Genomic DNA, 15087 nt, shown 5'->3' with positions numbered 1-15087 from the left:
ATAATGCCATCTTAATTTATTCCTGATTTGTGTTTCTCATGAGTTTAAATAAATATGTGCATATGGAGACCAGAAGTCAACATGAGAAGTTTCCTTGATTTTTACCTTACTTTTTGAACAACAACAGTAACAATAAGAAAGTTCCATTAGTAGACTTGGAGGTCACTGGTTTGGCTAGCCTGGTTGCCCAACAATATCCAGGGATCCTCTGGTCTCCAGCTGCCCAGCACTAGGCTTCTAGGCACATGCTGAAAGAATTGAACTTTTATGTGGGTCCTTGGGAATCTGAGCTCTGAATTCAGATCTTCATGCCTATATGGCAAGCACTTATCCAGGTTTTATGTGGAAATTCGTGTAACCCACGTTGGTGGTGCCATTTTCTTGCTGGAGCTTCTTTCCAGCCTGGTCCCATCGCCACTTTGCCCCCCAAAAACATACAGACACTAAATTATAAAACTGTTGGCCTGATGCTTAGGCTTCTTATTGGCTAATTGCCTTAATTATTAACCCATTTCTATTAATCTATGTATTGCCATGAGGCTGTAGTTTACCTGTAACCTGGCATGTTACTTCTTGACCCCATGGCATCTCATTCTGAGGCCTTCCTCTGCCTTCTTTTCCCCAGCCTTCTCCTGGTCTGATTACCTCACCTATGCTTCATGCTTGGCTATTGGTCAAGCAGTGTTTTATTCATCAACCAATAAGAGAAACATATATACAGAAGGACATCCCCCATCATGCTGATGTTCAGAGTATATCATGGTTTCCTCTTCTGTTCACTTTGCTTATCAGTTTATGCCTTTTAATTGTCTTTCTTGTGGTATTAATAACATTTTTAAGAGGATAAGAATAAATTATGTTTTCAACATTTTATATTTAATGATAGTTCCAGAACCATTCTTGGGGTCAGAAACTTATTTTCATAGCTAATCAGCTGTGTTGCTTCATTACTAGAAACAAACAAGATGAAACAAACTCCTGTTGCTTCTCAAATATTTATTGGGCAATATTTGAGACATAATACACATTCAGAATATTTTAAAAATAATGGCCTATTAGAATATATAAGCCTTGCATCTAAATTGTATTTTTTGATTTCATGAGATTGAGGCATGTTATTCTAAGCAGGTGATCCTACAGATTTGACTGTGTCTTACAGAGACAGGGAGGAACGGTTGGCAGCACTCACAGCCGCTCAGCAAGAAGCTATGGAAGAGCTGCAGAAAAAAATTCAGCTCAAGGTCAGGACAGCATGTTATTTTATTTTGAAATTTTAGAGCTTACAATGGAGCACATTACAAAATTCTGTGGAATAAAAGTTGAATTAATTTGTATTTATAATATTTAGATAACAGATGTTTTATGATTGAGTAATAACTGACTCAAACTCAGTTGTTTGGAAGCCAAATTTATCTTGATATAAATTTATTTTGATATTGTAGAATCATTGTAGAACAACAATGAAGATATTTAGTATCTACTCTTACTAATCAGTTAATAAATAACCTGAAGTCATTTCTAATAGTATTTTATTATTTTAATTATCTAGTAATTATTCATTTGGTTTCAATGCTTTTGAATTTCATAGTTCTAACTTGGAAGATTGTGAAATCTAAAAAAAAAAATTTCCCAATATTATAACATGTAGGTGGTCTCTGATATATAAGTGCTTTGTACTGTATCAAACATTTACATGTTGGTTCCTTGCAGAGATAGTAACCTTTTAATCTGAAAGATTGAATTTTTCAATTTTTACAGCTATATGAATTCATTTAAATTCAATGCAGCAAATATTAATGAATGGATAAGATTGGATTCCCCTTTTCAGGAAATTCCTAATCTAGTGTGAGATTCAGATGTTAATTGGATAACTTGTATATAATAGAGGTTGGGGTGTGGTCCAGTATGCATATCAAGGATCAGGAAGAATAATTACTCAGCTGAATCTTGAAAAGATTAGTTGAATATAGAAAATACAGTTGAGTAAGATACATTCTGACTATACAGAATAACGTGAGCACAAAAAAGATTTTCCTGGGATAGTGGCTGGAGGTGAAATGTAGTTATAGGACAGGTGTAAGTATAGGCCTTTGTCTTTTTCCTGCTGTGTGACTAAGCATGAGTGTTGCTGTGGAACAGCACTTCTCATAATGTTTGATATGTAACCAAATGGGTAGTGGGTAAAATTCTACCTCCAAGTAACCAGTAGTGTTGAATCTCTGAGCACAGTAATGCACTAGAAGATGTATGAAGTTCTATGTTAGCAATCTTTAACTTACTGTTTTCCAAACTTGTCTATGAAACTGTTCCCACAAAACATGTACTTCCATCCTATGGACACACTTCAGGAAGCATTATTGTGCATGAGTGATATGTTAAAAGACTGTGTGTGTGAACTTTGTTCTCCAGTGTGAAACTTAATATTGAAACAAGCTACTTTTGGGTTATTTTAGAAGTTTTAATGGAAAGTCTTTTTCAAGTTCTCAGTATAATCTGAATACTTTTCATGTATCTCACACTTGACCTTGTCTACAGCATGATGAAAGCATTCGAAGGCACATGGAACAGATTGAACAAAGGAAGGAAAAGGCTGCTGAGTTAAGCAGTGGGCGACATGCAAGTACTGATTATGCCCCTAAACTGACCCCTTATGAACGAAAGAAGCAGTGTTCTCTCTGCAATGTCCTGGTAGGTGGCTGTCACTATTAATAGTCCGATGATATAATTTATTGCTAAAATTCATTAAAAGGCTCCAACCTTTCAAATCTTGTGCTAAGGCATCTACTAAGCACTATTGACTTTTTTGAGGATTTTAAATAAAAAGTAAGTGTTAAAAATAATAGAATTTATGAATGCCAGTGCAAAGTGCTGATGTATGCAATTGTTACTAAAATGGTTGTTTACCTGCTTAATGATGGACTCACTCAATATTTTAATGTATTGGGACCAGAAATCAAAACACAGTTTTTCAGTGCTGAGACTTGAATCATTAAACTTGGTCTCAGAATTGCATTCTAAGGGAAATATTTTAGGCTTACTGTATATATAGAGTGATCCGAACTTGTAAGTAAATACTGGATTGAATGTTTAGTTCTTAATATTGGATGCAGTGGTATATTGATTGATATGACTTTGATTTTGTATTTTTAGATCGCTTCAGAAGTTTATCTCTTTAGCCACATTAAAGGGAAAAAACATCAGCAAGCTGTGAGAGAGAATAGCAGTATCCAGGGGCGTGAACTTTCAGATGAAGAAGTGGTAAGCTTTACTTCTGTTTTTTTTACGATTACTAATTGATTATCTAGATTGTGCTCTTTTATTGAGTTCCATATTTATGTGTATTCATATAACTATTTAGAACTACACTTAGGCTTAATAAATTAATATAATAGAAATATATGTTATTATTTTAGTATACATACTAGCTATACAAACAAAATTTTTGTTATCATTTACATAATTTTTGTGCCAGAAAAAGTTATAGTATTTTGTGCTTGTGAGATAGCTAGCTCAGAGGAAAAAGACACATTCAGCCAAACCTGTCAACCTCAGTTTGATCCCTGAGATTCACATGGTAGAAGGAGAGACTTGACTCCTTCAGATTGTCATGTAGTAATCCCCACCTACATGTCATGACACATAAACAACTTAGTGTTCACACACACATACCCTAAGTGAATAGAACATACTAAAAAATATTTTTAAAGAAGTTATAATCGGGGCTGGAGAAATGGCTCAGGGGTTAAGAGCACTGCCTGCTCTTCCAGAGGTTCTGAGTTCAATTCCCAGCAACCACATGGTGGCTCACAACCATCTGTAATGAGGTCTGATGCCCTCTTCTGGCCTGCAGGGATACATGCAGGCGGGACACTGTATTCATAGTAAATAAATAAATCTTAAAAAAAAAAAAAAAGAAGTTATAATCAGGCACTTCAGAGGTGACTCTGCAGTTAAGAGTACCAGACTTTATAGAGAACCAGAATTTGTTTTTGAGCACACATATTAGCTGGCTCACAACTGTCTGTAACTGCAGCTCTAGGGAATCGGATGCCCTCCTCTCGTCTTTGTGGGCAACTACATGCACATTGTGCATGGTAGACACACACAGGTACACACACACACATACAAACATACAAATAGATCTTTAAAAAGAGAAGTTATACTATTTTGTTATTAATTTGAGACAGGAATTCATCAGTGATTTACCAAATATTTTATAAAACATAAATCAATGTCTATTTTATGTTAAATGGTTAATAATTGGATTAGTAAACCATTTACATAGTTTTAGAAATGTATTATTTACATGCCTGTAGTTATGGTGTGCTGAAATTTTACATTTTTGTGAATGTTTTTAAATTTTGTATTCAATTGTTCTTGAACTAGGATGACATCTATGAATTTGTTCTCTTTATAATGCAGAATGTCTAAAGGCACTAAAGATATGGAATTCATGCTTGATAAACATCTGGTAATCTGCCCAGGAAATATTTTTCTTTGAGGGCAGTACCTGTTTGTAGATATCAGTGTGTGTTAAACTTTTATTTAAGATTTATGTTTATCTTATTATTTTGTGGGTGTGGTGGGTAGAGGCCAGGAGACAGCTTTGGGGGTTGGCTCTTTCCTTCCAACTTGTTTTTGAAGCAGAATTTCTCTTGCCAATGCCTTACATACTCAAGCTCTTGTAGATTCCCACCTCCCATTTTGACATAGGAATAACTCACAACAGCTAACTCTTCTATTATTTGTGCTCTGGGGATTTAATTCAGGTTTGTCATAAGGGTTGCACTTTTACTCACTGAGTTGTCTTACTGACTGTGTGTGTGTGTGTGTGTGTGTGTGTGTGTGTGTGTGTGTGTGTGTACATTTCTCGTACTTTTTATTTCAATTCCTTTGGCATATCTAAAGGTCAAGAAGTAAATATACATACAACGTTTTAAACACTTCCTAAAATGGTTTTACCATTGGCCAGTCACCATGTTTGTTTTGAAAGTTTTAATCATTAGATATGCTTAAAGTACATTTTTGCATTTTATCAATAGCAGAATTTGTTTTGTTTAAGAAACCCTAGAAAATATTTAGAACAGTTGGAAAAGTTACAAAAAATTCAGTGTGATCTAGATACTATCTTTTGTAAGATGACCCTAACGCTTCTTTTGGCACTGCTTTGGAGAAGTCACCAACACAAACAAAAACGTTCTGATACCAGGGCTGTCAGTTCAAGGCCTCTTCCACTTGGATTGTGAATGATGATGATATTGGGGGCCAAGCTGAGATCCCACTTTCACCTTAATAGCCAGAGCACACTTTGTTTCTACATCAGTCCATTCAGAGTCTGTACCCTCTGGATGTGCAGGTGCTACTTTATTTGTGACTCCCAGCTGGTGATTCTTGTTTTAAAGTCTCAACATCAGTAAACTGAACAGATTGTCCACCACCTCATTAACATCATCCTTAAATCAATCTGAATCTCCCCATCAGAGGCTACTTCCTGGTGGGTCAGCATGTACTTCTCACACTTAGCTAGCATCTTTTTTATTTTTAGAAGACACTGTGATGGTGGGAGGGACATGTGACTGCATGAGTGTCTCAGTTTACACATTAGGGAGGTAGACTTATGATCTACTGATCTGCTCCTGCAGAACGGGACTTGCTGTGTCAGACAATAGTTGGTGTACTATGTATGGGTGATGGAGGGACAGATCTCTGAGTGATATTTTTCTTGGCCCCACTCTCAGGAGAGTCTCTCTGGCTTCTTGGTTTTGGATTTAATCACAGTGACCTTCAACTGTTTGAGCTCTTCATGTTTGACCCACAGTTTATTCTGCATCTCTAGCTGGGTTGGTGCTACCTGATGCTCTCATTCCTTTTGTCACTTCATCTGTCACCATGCCTTGCAACCTGGCCCTTAACTGTGCTTATCAGAAAGCTTCCACTGAAGCTTCTGACTGGCTTTCAGGCTCCTGCTGTAGATTGCATTTATCTGGATTTAGTTGTTTTCTCTGGAATCTCAGTCCTGTACTCCAAAGCTTGATTTTTCTTTTCCAGTCATTCTATTTCTGATTTTATTCCTGAGATCAACTTTTCTTTTTCATTTAGTTTTTCTTTGAGTGTAGTTTTCTTTATCTACAGTATCATTGTCAAATTCTTCTTTAAAAGCTTTGAAAGTTCATTGTTTGTTAAGCTCCTCAGTCATCAGTTGTCACAGGTGATGTTGTGTCTCCAAAACTTCAGTTACTTTTGGAAGGGTCTCTCATTGATACCCAAACTTTGCACAGGGGCAATGATGAAAAGCTCTGTAGAATCATTTCAGTCACCAGTGGCTCATCCAGTCATGCTCCCTAACCAGATTTCTGCTTCACCTTCTTGTGTCAGGCCACATATCACTACTGGTCTCACTACTTTATCTCTTGGGTTACTTCAGCAAATCTCATGACTTGGAAGGTTTCTTTATAGTCTTCAGCCTTTAATCACACACAATCAGCTGTATCTTCCCTTTCCCATTGAAATAGTTCTTGAACCAATGGTGAGGTGGTTTGAAAGAAAATGGCCCCCAAAGCAAGTGGCACTATTAGAAAGTGTGGCCTTGTTAGAGGAAGGGTGTCACTGTGGGGGCGGGCTTTGAGGTCTCCTTTGCTCAAGTAGTGAGATAGTTCACTTTCTATTGCCTTTGGATTGAGATGTAGAATTCTCAGCTCCTTCTCCATGTCTCCCTGAACATCACCATGTCCCACAATGATGATAATGGAGTAAACCTCTGAAATTGTAAGCTGCCCCATTAAATGTTTTCCTTTATAAGAGTTGATGTGGTCATGGTGTCTCTTCACAGAAATAGAATTCATAATTAAGAAGTGTAACTTTGAATATTGATATGGAGCCATCTTGTTAGTTTTTGTGGTAGTTTGAATGTAATTGGCCCTAATAATCTCATAAGGAGTGCCATCATTGGGAACTATGGGTTTGTTGGAGTGGGTATTGCCTTGTTGGAGGAAGTGTGTCACTGTGGGGGAGGGCTTTGAGGTTTCCTATGCTCAGAATACCACCCAGTAAATCAGTTGACTTCCTGTTGCCTGTAAGATGTAGGACTCTCAGCTATTCCTCCATCACCAGATCTGCCTGCATGCTTCCGTACTCCCCACCATGATAGTGGAATAAACCTTTGAAACTGTAAGCAAGCCACCCCAATTAAATATTTCCTTTGTAAGAGTTGTTGTGGTCATGGTGTCTCTTCACAGGAATAAAAATCTTAACTAAGACAGTCCTGTACAGTTGGTTCTCTTCCAGGACTTCTGTTATGTTCTTAGCATTGCCACTGACTAATGATACCAGGTTCATGTAATCTCTTTCAGTCTGCTTTGGTCTGTTTGGTTCTTTCACATACAGCTAGATACAACAGAGATAGTAATTTGTTGTTTATATTCCATCATATAGTAATTTGTTCTTTTTCCAGTAACTTGTTGCCTCTATTGGCATCCAGGGGAGCTTGGCCTAGTTTTATGCTGAACATGCTATGGGAAAGCGTGGACTCTATTCAAATGGATGTTTGCAACATGTCTCTTTTTTCTAACCTCTCAAAAAAAAAAAAAAAAAACCCTTCAGATTCCACCTTCTACTTCTGTGTGTTGTTGCAGAATATTCCTTTCACTGTGTGAAGTTGTATCTATCACTGACTGTTGTAATAAAGAGCTGAATTAGTTTGGCAGGAAGAGGTTAGGCGGGAATTCTGGAGACACAAGTCTCGGGGAAGAAGAAATGCAGAGTCACCAGCCGGACACAAGGGAAACAGGACAGGCAAGAGGAGAGATAAAAGCCATGAGCCATGTGATAGCACATAGATGAATGGAAATGGGGATTCCTGAAGTTGGACTGGATGCATTTCTGCATTGTATTACGGCTAGAATCTGTGGGGCCAGGAGAGATGGTGGTGGTTTGAATAGGTATGGCCTCCTTGTTGCTGCAAAGGTGTGGGGTTCATCCAGGTCCCTGGAAATAAGACTCACCTTAAGGCACCTTAAGAATGAAGACAAAGCATTCAAATATATGAACCTATGGGAGCTATTCTCATTCAAACCACCGCACCATACAATAGACAATGAATTCTGATTGACATATCATTAATATGGGCACTTCAAAATGGCAACTGTGTATTGTGGCTTCATTCATGAATTCCATCATTCCTGAGTTCTTCATGTAGATTGGTTAAGACAGCCCTTTAAGGTTCTTATTCCTTCCCTGATTTCACAGGGTAGTGACAGCTCTGATATTTAGATTTGTATATTCTTGGCAGTTGGTGATTTGTTCTCTCTTCTTCGGTGTCCTCCTAATTGGCTAAAGATAATTTGGAGGGAGAATTGTGTAGCACCATTAGGCAGTGCTATAGCAGTAAAAGTTCCAAACCTACATATAGATTTTGGTTTCATTTGACTGGCTCTCATGAGTAGAAAAATGTTGAGCCCTTTCTATGTTGGCTTTGTGACTCCAGGGCCAATCTTCCTTGACTATGAACTCTGTGAGGAGTAAAAGCTGTCACCTCCCCACCGTGGAACCCCTATCATCTGGGCATTGGTGTCTGACATGCCACTCAGGAAATGTTTGCTCAACTGAGGGAGAACTAGAGGGCTGGACCCTGGAACTCTTGGAGTGTTTTAGTTAAATAAAGGACTAATGAGCAGTGTGGGGAAAGCCATATCCACATGTGAATGACCCTGGTGGAAAGACAGCCCTGTAGCTCTCCTCCTGGGCTAATGCCTGTTCACTTGTTGGTTTCTGCTGTTAGTCATTGGTTCTGCTTTGACCAATACATAATCTAAAACAGTCATCAGGAAGATCAGTTTGGAACCCACCAGTGTGAGAGACAAAACCTTAAAGAGAAAGAAAGTTTCATTCAGTTCCCATGGTAACATGAGCCATCTGGCAGAGTTAAGACAAGTCTTAAGACTACCCAAGTCCTTTATCTGGAAGTCTTGATCTACACAGTGGACTTTTCCACCAGCTTACAACCAACCTCTTGCTTCATCTCCCTGAATCCCTACAGATCAGGACATAGTATAAGAAATTCAGCTCAGCATCCAGCTGTTTGAAGACCCCAGATTCAGCTGTTTTCAAATGTCAGAGAGCACTGGGCATTACCATCACGGGCATCCCACAGCCTCAAAGGGCATGGCTTCTATAGACCTTAGTGTCCTTTGAAGGCTTCTGTTCTAGGACTGAAGGCCTGATTGTGGAGGGAGGAAGGGGCCAAAGTAAATTCTTTCTAGTGTTCAGCAAAGGTCCTCCTTGGATGACAGGGTGGCGATAAAACTGTCATGTTAGCCAAACTTTATTTTGGTTCCAGTGAGTCACGTGGTCCCTGTTCAAGTTTGGCTTTGTGCTTGTGTAAACATTAACTTTAAGATGTTGGCAAAATAAATTGCCCAGCAGTGAAAAAAGAAAAAAGAAAAAAAGAATGACTTCAGCCTTTTTTTTGGCTGCAGGGGGACCCAGTCTTCCTTTACCCAGGCCTTGTTTAATTGTTCTCCAATTCAGGACTGAGCAAGTTGATTTCCATACCCTCAAAACAACCTGAGGAAGCTTCCATAGGAATAATGCCAAGTGCAAATTCTTGGTTCAGAGGTACTACAGTTTTCCAGTTTCTCCCCTAACCAAGTTTTGTATAGTCTTTGCATCCTTGGGAAACTCTCAGGCAAGATTCACACATAGAGCAACAAGAGAAACAACAGGTATCTGCTAAACTAAAGATGGATTAGGGCTAGGTGCTTGCCTCTGGAGCCAAACCAGGTATAGTCCAGTGGTAATGCTCCCACACCCCTGATGGGGGAAATACTTCTGTGTATGTTTATAAATAAAGTACTTGCTTGGCCAATGAGACAGCAGGTTAAGCTGGACTAGGAGTCAAAGAGGATTCTGGGAAATGTTGCAGAGAAATGGTGTTCCAGACAGGAAATGACATAGCAAGGAGACTCATATTTAAGAAGAGGAAAAAGGAAGTGTCGCTCTCTTTTCCCCTCGGCTCCTGCTCCAGCGGCATGATGTGATTCACCAGCAAGGAGGGACGCCAATAAGGCGTCCGATAAGATAAGTCCCATAAAATATATAGATGTATGGTAATTGAGACTGAGCTAACAAATGAGAATCCTAGTCATTGGCCAAGCAGCTTTGTAACTAATACAAGTCTCTCTGTGTATTCATTTGGGCCTAACTCGGGCGGGCAGCTGGCGTAAAGCTTGCACGTGGCAGTGGGGCTCAGGCGGCTTTTGGCAAAAAGATTTATTGTAACACACCCCCATAGACCCATGTTTGAATTTTTGGCCCATAGGGAGTGGCACTGTTAGGAGGTGTGGCCTTGTTGGAGTAGATGTGGCCTTGTTGGAGGAAGTGTGTTGCTGTGGAAGTAACCTTTGAGGTCTCATTTATGCTCAAGGTAGACCTAGTGATGTAGTCTGCTTCTGCTGCCTGGGGATCAATATGTAGAACTCTTAGCTCCTTCTTCAGCACCATGTCTGCTTGCATGTCGCCATGCCCCACCATCATGATAATGAACTAAACTTCTGAAACTGTAAGCTAGCCCCAATTAAATATTTTCCTTTATAAGAGTTGCCATGGGCACGGTATCTTTTCACAGCAATAAAATCCTAACTAAGACATCTTCTGTCTTAGTTAGACCTTCTGTAGGTCTAACTTAGTTAGGTCTTCTGTAGACCATATATGTACTAATTGTAATTTCAATATGAGACACGTATGCCACAGACACTGTCTTTGTTAACTTCTGCTTTGCAGAATTCTTGTACATTTATCTTATTTGCAAACTCTGTATCTACTTGTCACTTGCTAGATGGGGTCTTTGGAATGGGCATGGCTTCTGTTTTCTGACGTTCCAATAAGGCATCAATTTCACAGTGTATGTCCACACTATTCCTATCATTAGATTTGAAAATGTAACATTTTACTTGAAATAACCGTGTGCTGTTATAAATATGTTCACATAATGAGGAAGCAGTCCTGTAACATGCAAAAGTAACATGAATTAATAAAAACCCAGAGACAGATACTAGGGTTCAAGCTGAGGGTCAGATATGCAAAGCAGCCGGCCACTAGCTCTTACCTCTGCCTCAGAATGAAGGGGTGATCCAGCTAGCTCCACAAATCCTCAGACTGCAGTCCTATACTGCTATCTGTTCCTCAGTGTAGCTGGAGACTAAATCTCTCATGAGACCCTTTGGTTCTTCCTTTTAATCCCTAGTGCTGGGATTAAAGGCGTGTGATCTCGAGTTTTGAGATCACCTTTATGTGAGCTGTTTCTATTTAGGACTGGATCAATTTCAAGAATCTCAGTGTGTCCTTGAACTAACAGAGATCCAGCTGCTTGTCTCTTGAATCCTGGGATTAAAGGTGTGTGCTACCACTGCCTAGCTCTATGGCTACTGGGTCCCCAGCCATCTTGGCTTTTGCTGACTTTATGGTCATAGGTTCCATGCTGTTCAGACTCATGGACTCTGCCCCAAGCAGAGCTGTTGGGGACAGAATGACTCAGACAGCAGTCATAGTTAGAGGGACCTAGACTCCCACTGAGATCTGCCTGCCTCTGCTGGGATTAAAGGCTTGCACCACCACCACACTGCTGAAGCTTCTTAATAAAGTTTTATCTAAGTGGAAGGAATGAAATTACTGTTTACTCATGATTTTCTGGGCATGGCTGATGGTTAAAGAGAAATTGCACAAAACTTATTGAGTTCCATTCTCTTAGATTTCTTCCTTTTGCAGCTTTAAACTCTGGATTGTGTCTCTTCAGCTCATTAATTCTCATTTGTAACTTGCACTATTCTCCCAAGCCAACAACTGATTTAAGCCATTAAGGAAGATTCAGAAAGGGTGGAAGCACACTTCCTGGGCTGCTTGTCCTTGTCAATTGTGGTCCTGCTCACAAGTGTTGGCTGTGTGGCTGCTCCTTACCACCTTTCCTTGGTTGCTCTGTGCATTTTGTGTAGTCTTTGTGTTGGAAGATGAATCTAGTACTAGCCAGTTCATTGAGGCTGGAATTAAGTCTCCAGTATTGAATTTCTATGAGTTTATATTTGATGTAATGTTTGATACTTAGTTTAGATTTCTAATAGACATTTACTGAATCGAATTTAACTGAAGTGAAAAATTATACATAGCTTTAAAGGTAGTATTTTAATGTACATCTAAATTTCTTCTTTGTAAATTCTACATAATTGTAATATAGTTGAAGTGGAATATGGAACTGATTATCTATTTAGTTCACCTCAAGTAATTTATGATTTTTTTCATTCAGATTGTATGAGTACTTTTATAGAAAGTGGTATGGATTTTTTTTTTACTTAAATATCTTACAATGTTCCTATTTTCAGTTTGAATTTGATTTTAGAATTGTAGTCACTTGTGGGCTATGGTAACACATGCCTGCATCCCAGCAGTTGGAAGGCAGAGAGGCAGGAAGATCTAGAATTCAAGGACAGCTAGGGTGAGACTCTGTATCAGATAACAAAAAATGAAAGTAAAAAATAAAATAAAATAAAACAAACCAGTGGCCTTTATCCTTTTTCTTTAGATAGAATTTTTTTAAAAATAGGATTACTTCCCTAAATGATAGGTACTACTTCCCATTTAAAAACATGCGTTCATTTGTTTAAAAACATTTATTAGTAGATTCCCTTAGTAAAGTTGAATATACTACTTACTTTAAAGTTAATTAAAATTAAATGTTAAAAAGTTTTCAGGGGTAGTGGGTGCAGCTTGGTGAGAGTACTTGCTGGCATCCATAAGTCCTCAGTTTTATCTCTAGAATGAAAAAAATTCCACAGTATGCTATTATATAACTCAGAAATAAATTTATATCTTCATTTCAATAAGAAGAGATGAAAAAGAAAGAATAGTAGACTAATAAAACAATGTGTAGCAATGTGTAAATTTTGTGGTTATTGTAGTGGTCTTTATTTAGTCATTCTAGATTGAGGTTTCATTGATGTGTTCATTTTGTGCATTCTGTCAGTTTCAAATAATGAAAATTATCACCTTCTTACTTAATTCTTGTAACTATTAGTGAAATCTTCTTCCTCCTGAAAAACAATGTTGGTAATAGAGCGTATGAACTATATTATATAGAGAGGCTATTTTACTCACGTGGAAGTTTCATTTTTAATCAGTAAAGGTATCTATAGTAAACACACTTGTTCTACTTAAACTTATTACTTGTCATCTATGATGTCTTTACATTATATATACTGTGACTATTATCCTTCTTTGGCATATAAGATTTTATTTATATCACTTCTGACCTAATAAAACTGTACCTTTGACCCAGTGCACTTGACATCTCAGATAACTTACTCTTGACCTTTGACATGCGTCTTATTTTAAGACTGTTAAAAGTAATAGGTTACTGCTGAGTAAGAAAGCTTTCTTGTTTTGTGTTTTTCTCTAATTTAACTGGAAAATCTTTCTAGCATTTTAAAAGACTTCTCACAAAAGAACTGATGTATATTTGAGATTATGGTGGTTTTATAATTCAAATAGATATATTTTTACATAAAATGAGTGCTAGTTATGAGTATATTCTAAAATTAACATTTTTACATGTATTATTAGAGAAACAGCATTAATTTTAATGCTTGCTTTCTTCACTGTCCTGTCTCACAATTTAATGAAGCATGTAACTTTTGGTGTAAGATGCATTATTTTTGTAAGGAGAATGAAGTTTAAAAATTGTGGATGGTTGTCTTTCTTCATTATGAATCTGTGTATTCTTTCTTTGAAACAATCCATTGCATTCCAAAAATGTGACTTAGATATTCTGTTTTTTATGCTGCATTCTCAAGTATGAAGGAAAATAACAATGAATTTCATTTGTCTCCTTAAAACTGTGAGCAGGATCTTCATGAATGATCTTAAAACTTACCAATGTTCATTGGATATTTGCAATCAAAGGTTATTTTTCAAATGCTAAGTTCATATTTTATCACTAGAAATTATGCTAATTACGTGATAGATTAGAAAAAAGGGCAATTTTATATCAGCAAAAGCATAAAAAAGTCACTGCATCTTATGCAGTGCAAACTGAGTTCATTGTTCAGCACAAGTTGTGCCTGGCGTTGATGTGGAAGAAGCATGGCATCTTCATCCACATCCTGGGAAACAAAGCTCCACAATGACTTTTACTCATTTCCTTCCCTTCCCTTTGTAGGAACAGAAGCCTATACTCTTTTTACAAGAGTATTAAGAAGAGCATTATGTAGCTGGCAACAGAAAAGCAAAGCAAATGAACAAACTCTTTTACGTCCGTGGTTCTTAACCTTCTTAATGCTCCAACTCTTTAATACAGTTCTTTATTTGATGGTGACCCAACCCTAACATCATTTTCATTGCTACTTCATAACTAATTTTGCTATTGTTATGAATTGTAATGTAAATACCAGTGTTTCCGATGTCTTAGGCGACCCCATGTTGAGAACTGCTGCTCTGAGTGGTTAAATTCATTTTTTCATTTTGTGCTTCATTAGTGATAGTAAGTTTAAGTTGATTTGAGAAATTATTTTAATTTATTAGTGTGTGTATGCACGAACATGTGTGGAGATCAATGGACAATTTGTAGACATTTTTTTCTCCTTTTAGCACATGGGTTCTAGGTTTAAGCTTATTGGCCAAGCACCTTTACCTACTGAGCCATTTCTCAGGCCTCAAATTTTATTAATAATACTAACAATTAGAGTCACTTGTAGTGTTGATTATTTTTTCTTTGATTAAAAGTTTAGTTTTGAGGGCTACAGAGATGGATCAGCAGTTGTGAGCACGTGTTGCCCTTGCAGAGGATCTGAGTTCAGTTCCCAACATCCACATGGCAGCTCACAGCCACCTGTAACTCTAGTGGCAAGGGATCTAATGCCCTCTTCTGACCTCTGCAGGCATCAGGCACACATGTGGTACACTTGTATGCATACAAAACAGTCATACTCATAAAATATATCTAAGATTTTTTAAAAATAATTTACTTTTGGAGATAATAGTAAAGACTCAATGTTAGAAACCTAAAAATCCCCAGGTTTACAGAGACTTTCCTTTTTTTTTTTTTTT

At 37.7% G+C, this 15087-nt stretch overlaps 1 protein-coding gene and 1 pseudogene across 6 annotated transcripts in view; one reads left to right on the top strand and one right to left on the bottom strand.

Annotated features, from left to right (window-relative positions):
• Window positions 1–15087, top strand: part of Scaper (S-phase cyclin A associated protein in the ER) — a 323341-nt gene that overhangs the window by 100744 nt on the left and 207510 nt on the right. For all 6 annotated transcript variants that reach the window (XM_027415034.2, XM_027415035.2, XM_027415032.2 and 3 more), the window contains 3 exons: window positions 1160–1241; window positions 2536–2688; window positions 3151–3258. In XM_027415034.2, the coding sequence (XP_027270835.1) occupies window positions 1160–1241; window positions 2536–2688; window positions 3151–3258 (343 nt within the window). The remainder of the gene's footprint in view (window positions 1–1159; window positions 1242–2535; window positions 2689–3150; window positions 3259–15087) is intronic.
• Window positions 5155–7122, bottom strand: LOC113835557 (annotated as a pseudogene).

This window comes from Cricetulus griseus, chromosome 4 (genome assembly GCF_003668045.3).
Source record: "Cricetulus griseus strain 17A/GY chromosome 4, alternate assembly CriGri-PICRH-1.0, whole genome shotgun sequence".
Classification (NCBI taxonomy): Eukaryota; Metazoa; Chordata; class Mammalia; order Rodentia; family Cricetidae; genus Cricetulus; species Cricetulus griseus.
This window is presented reverse-complemented; position numbering and strand designations above follow the sequence as displayed.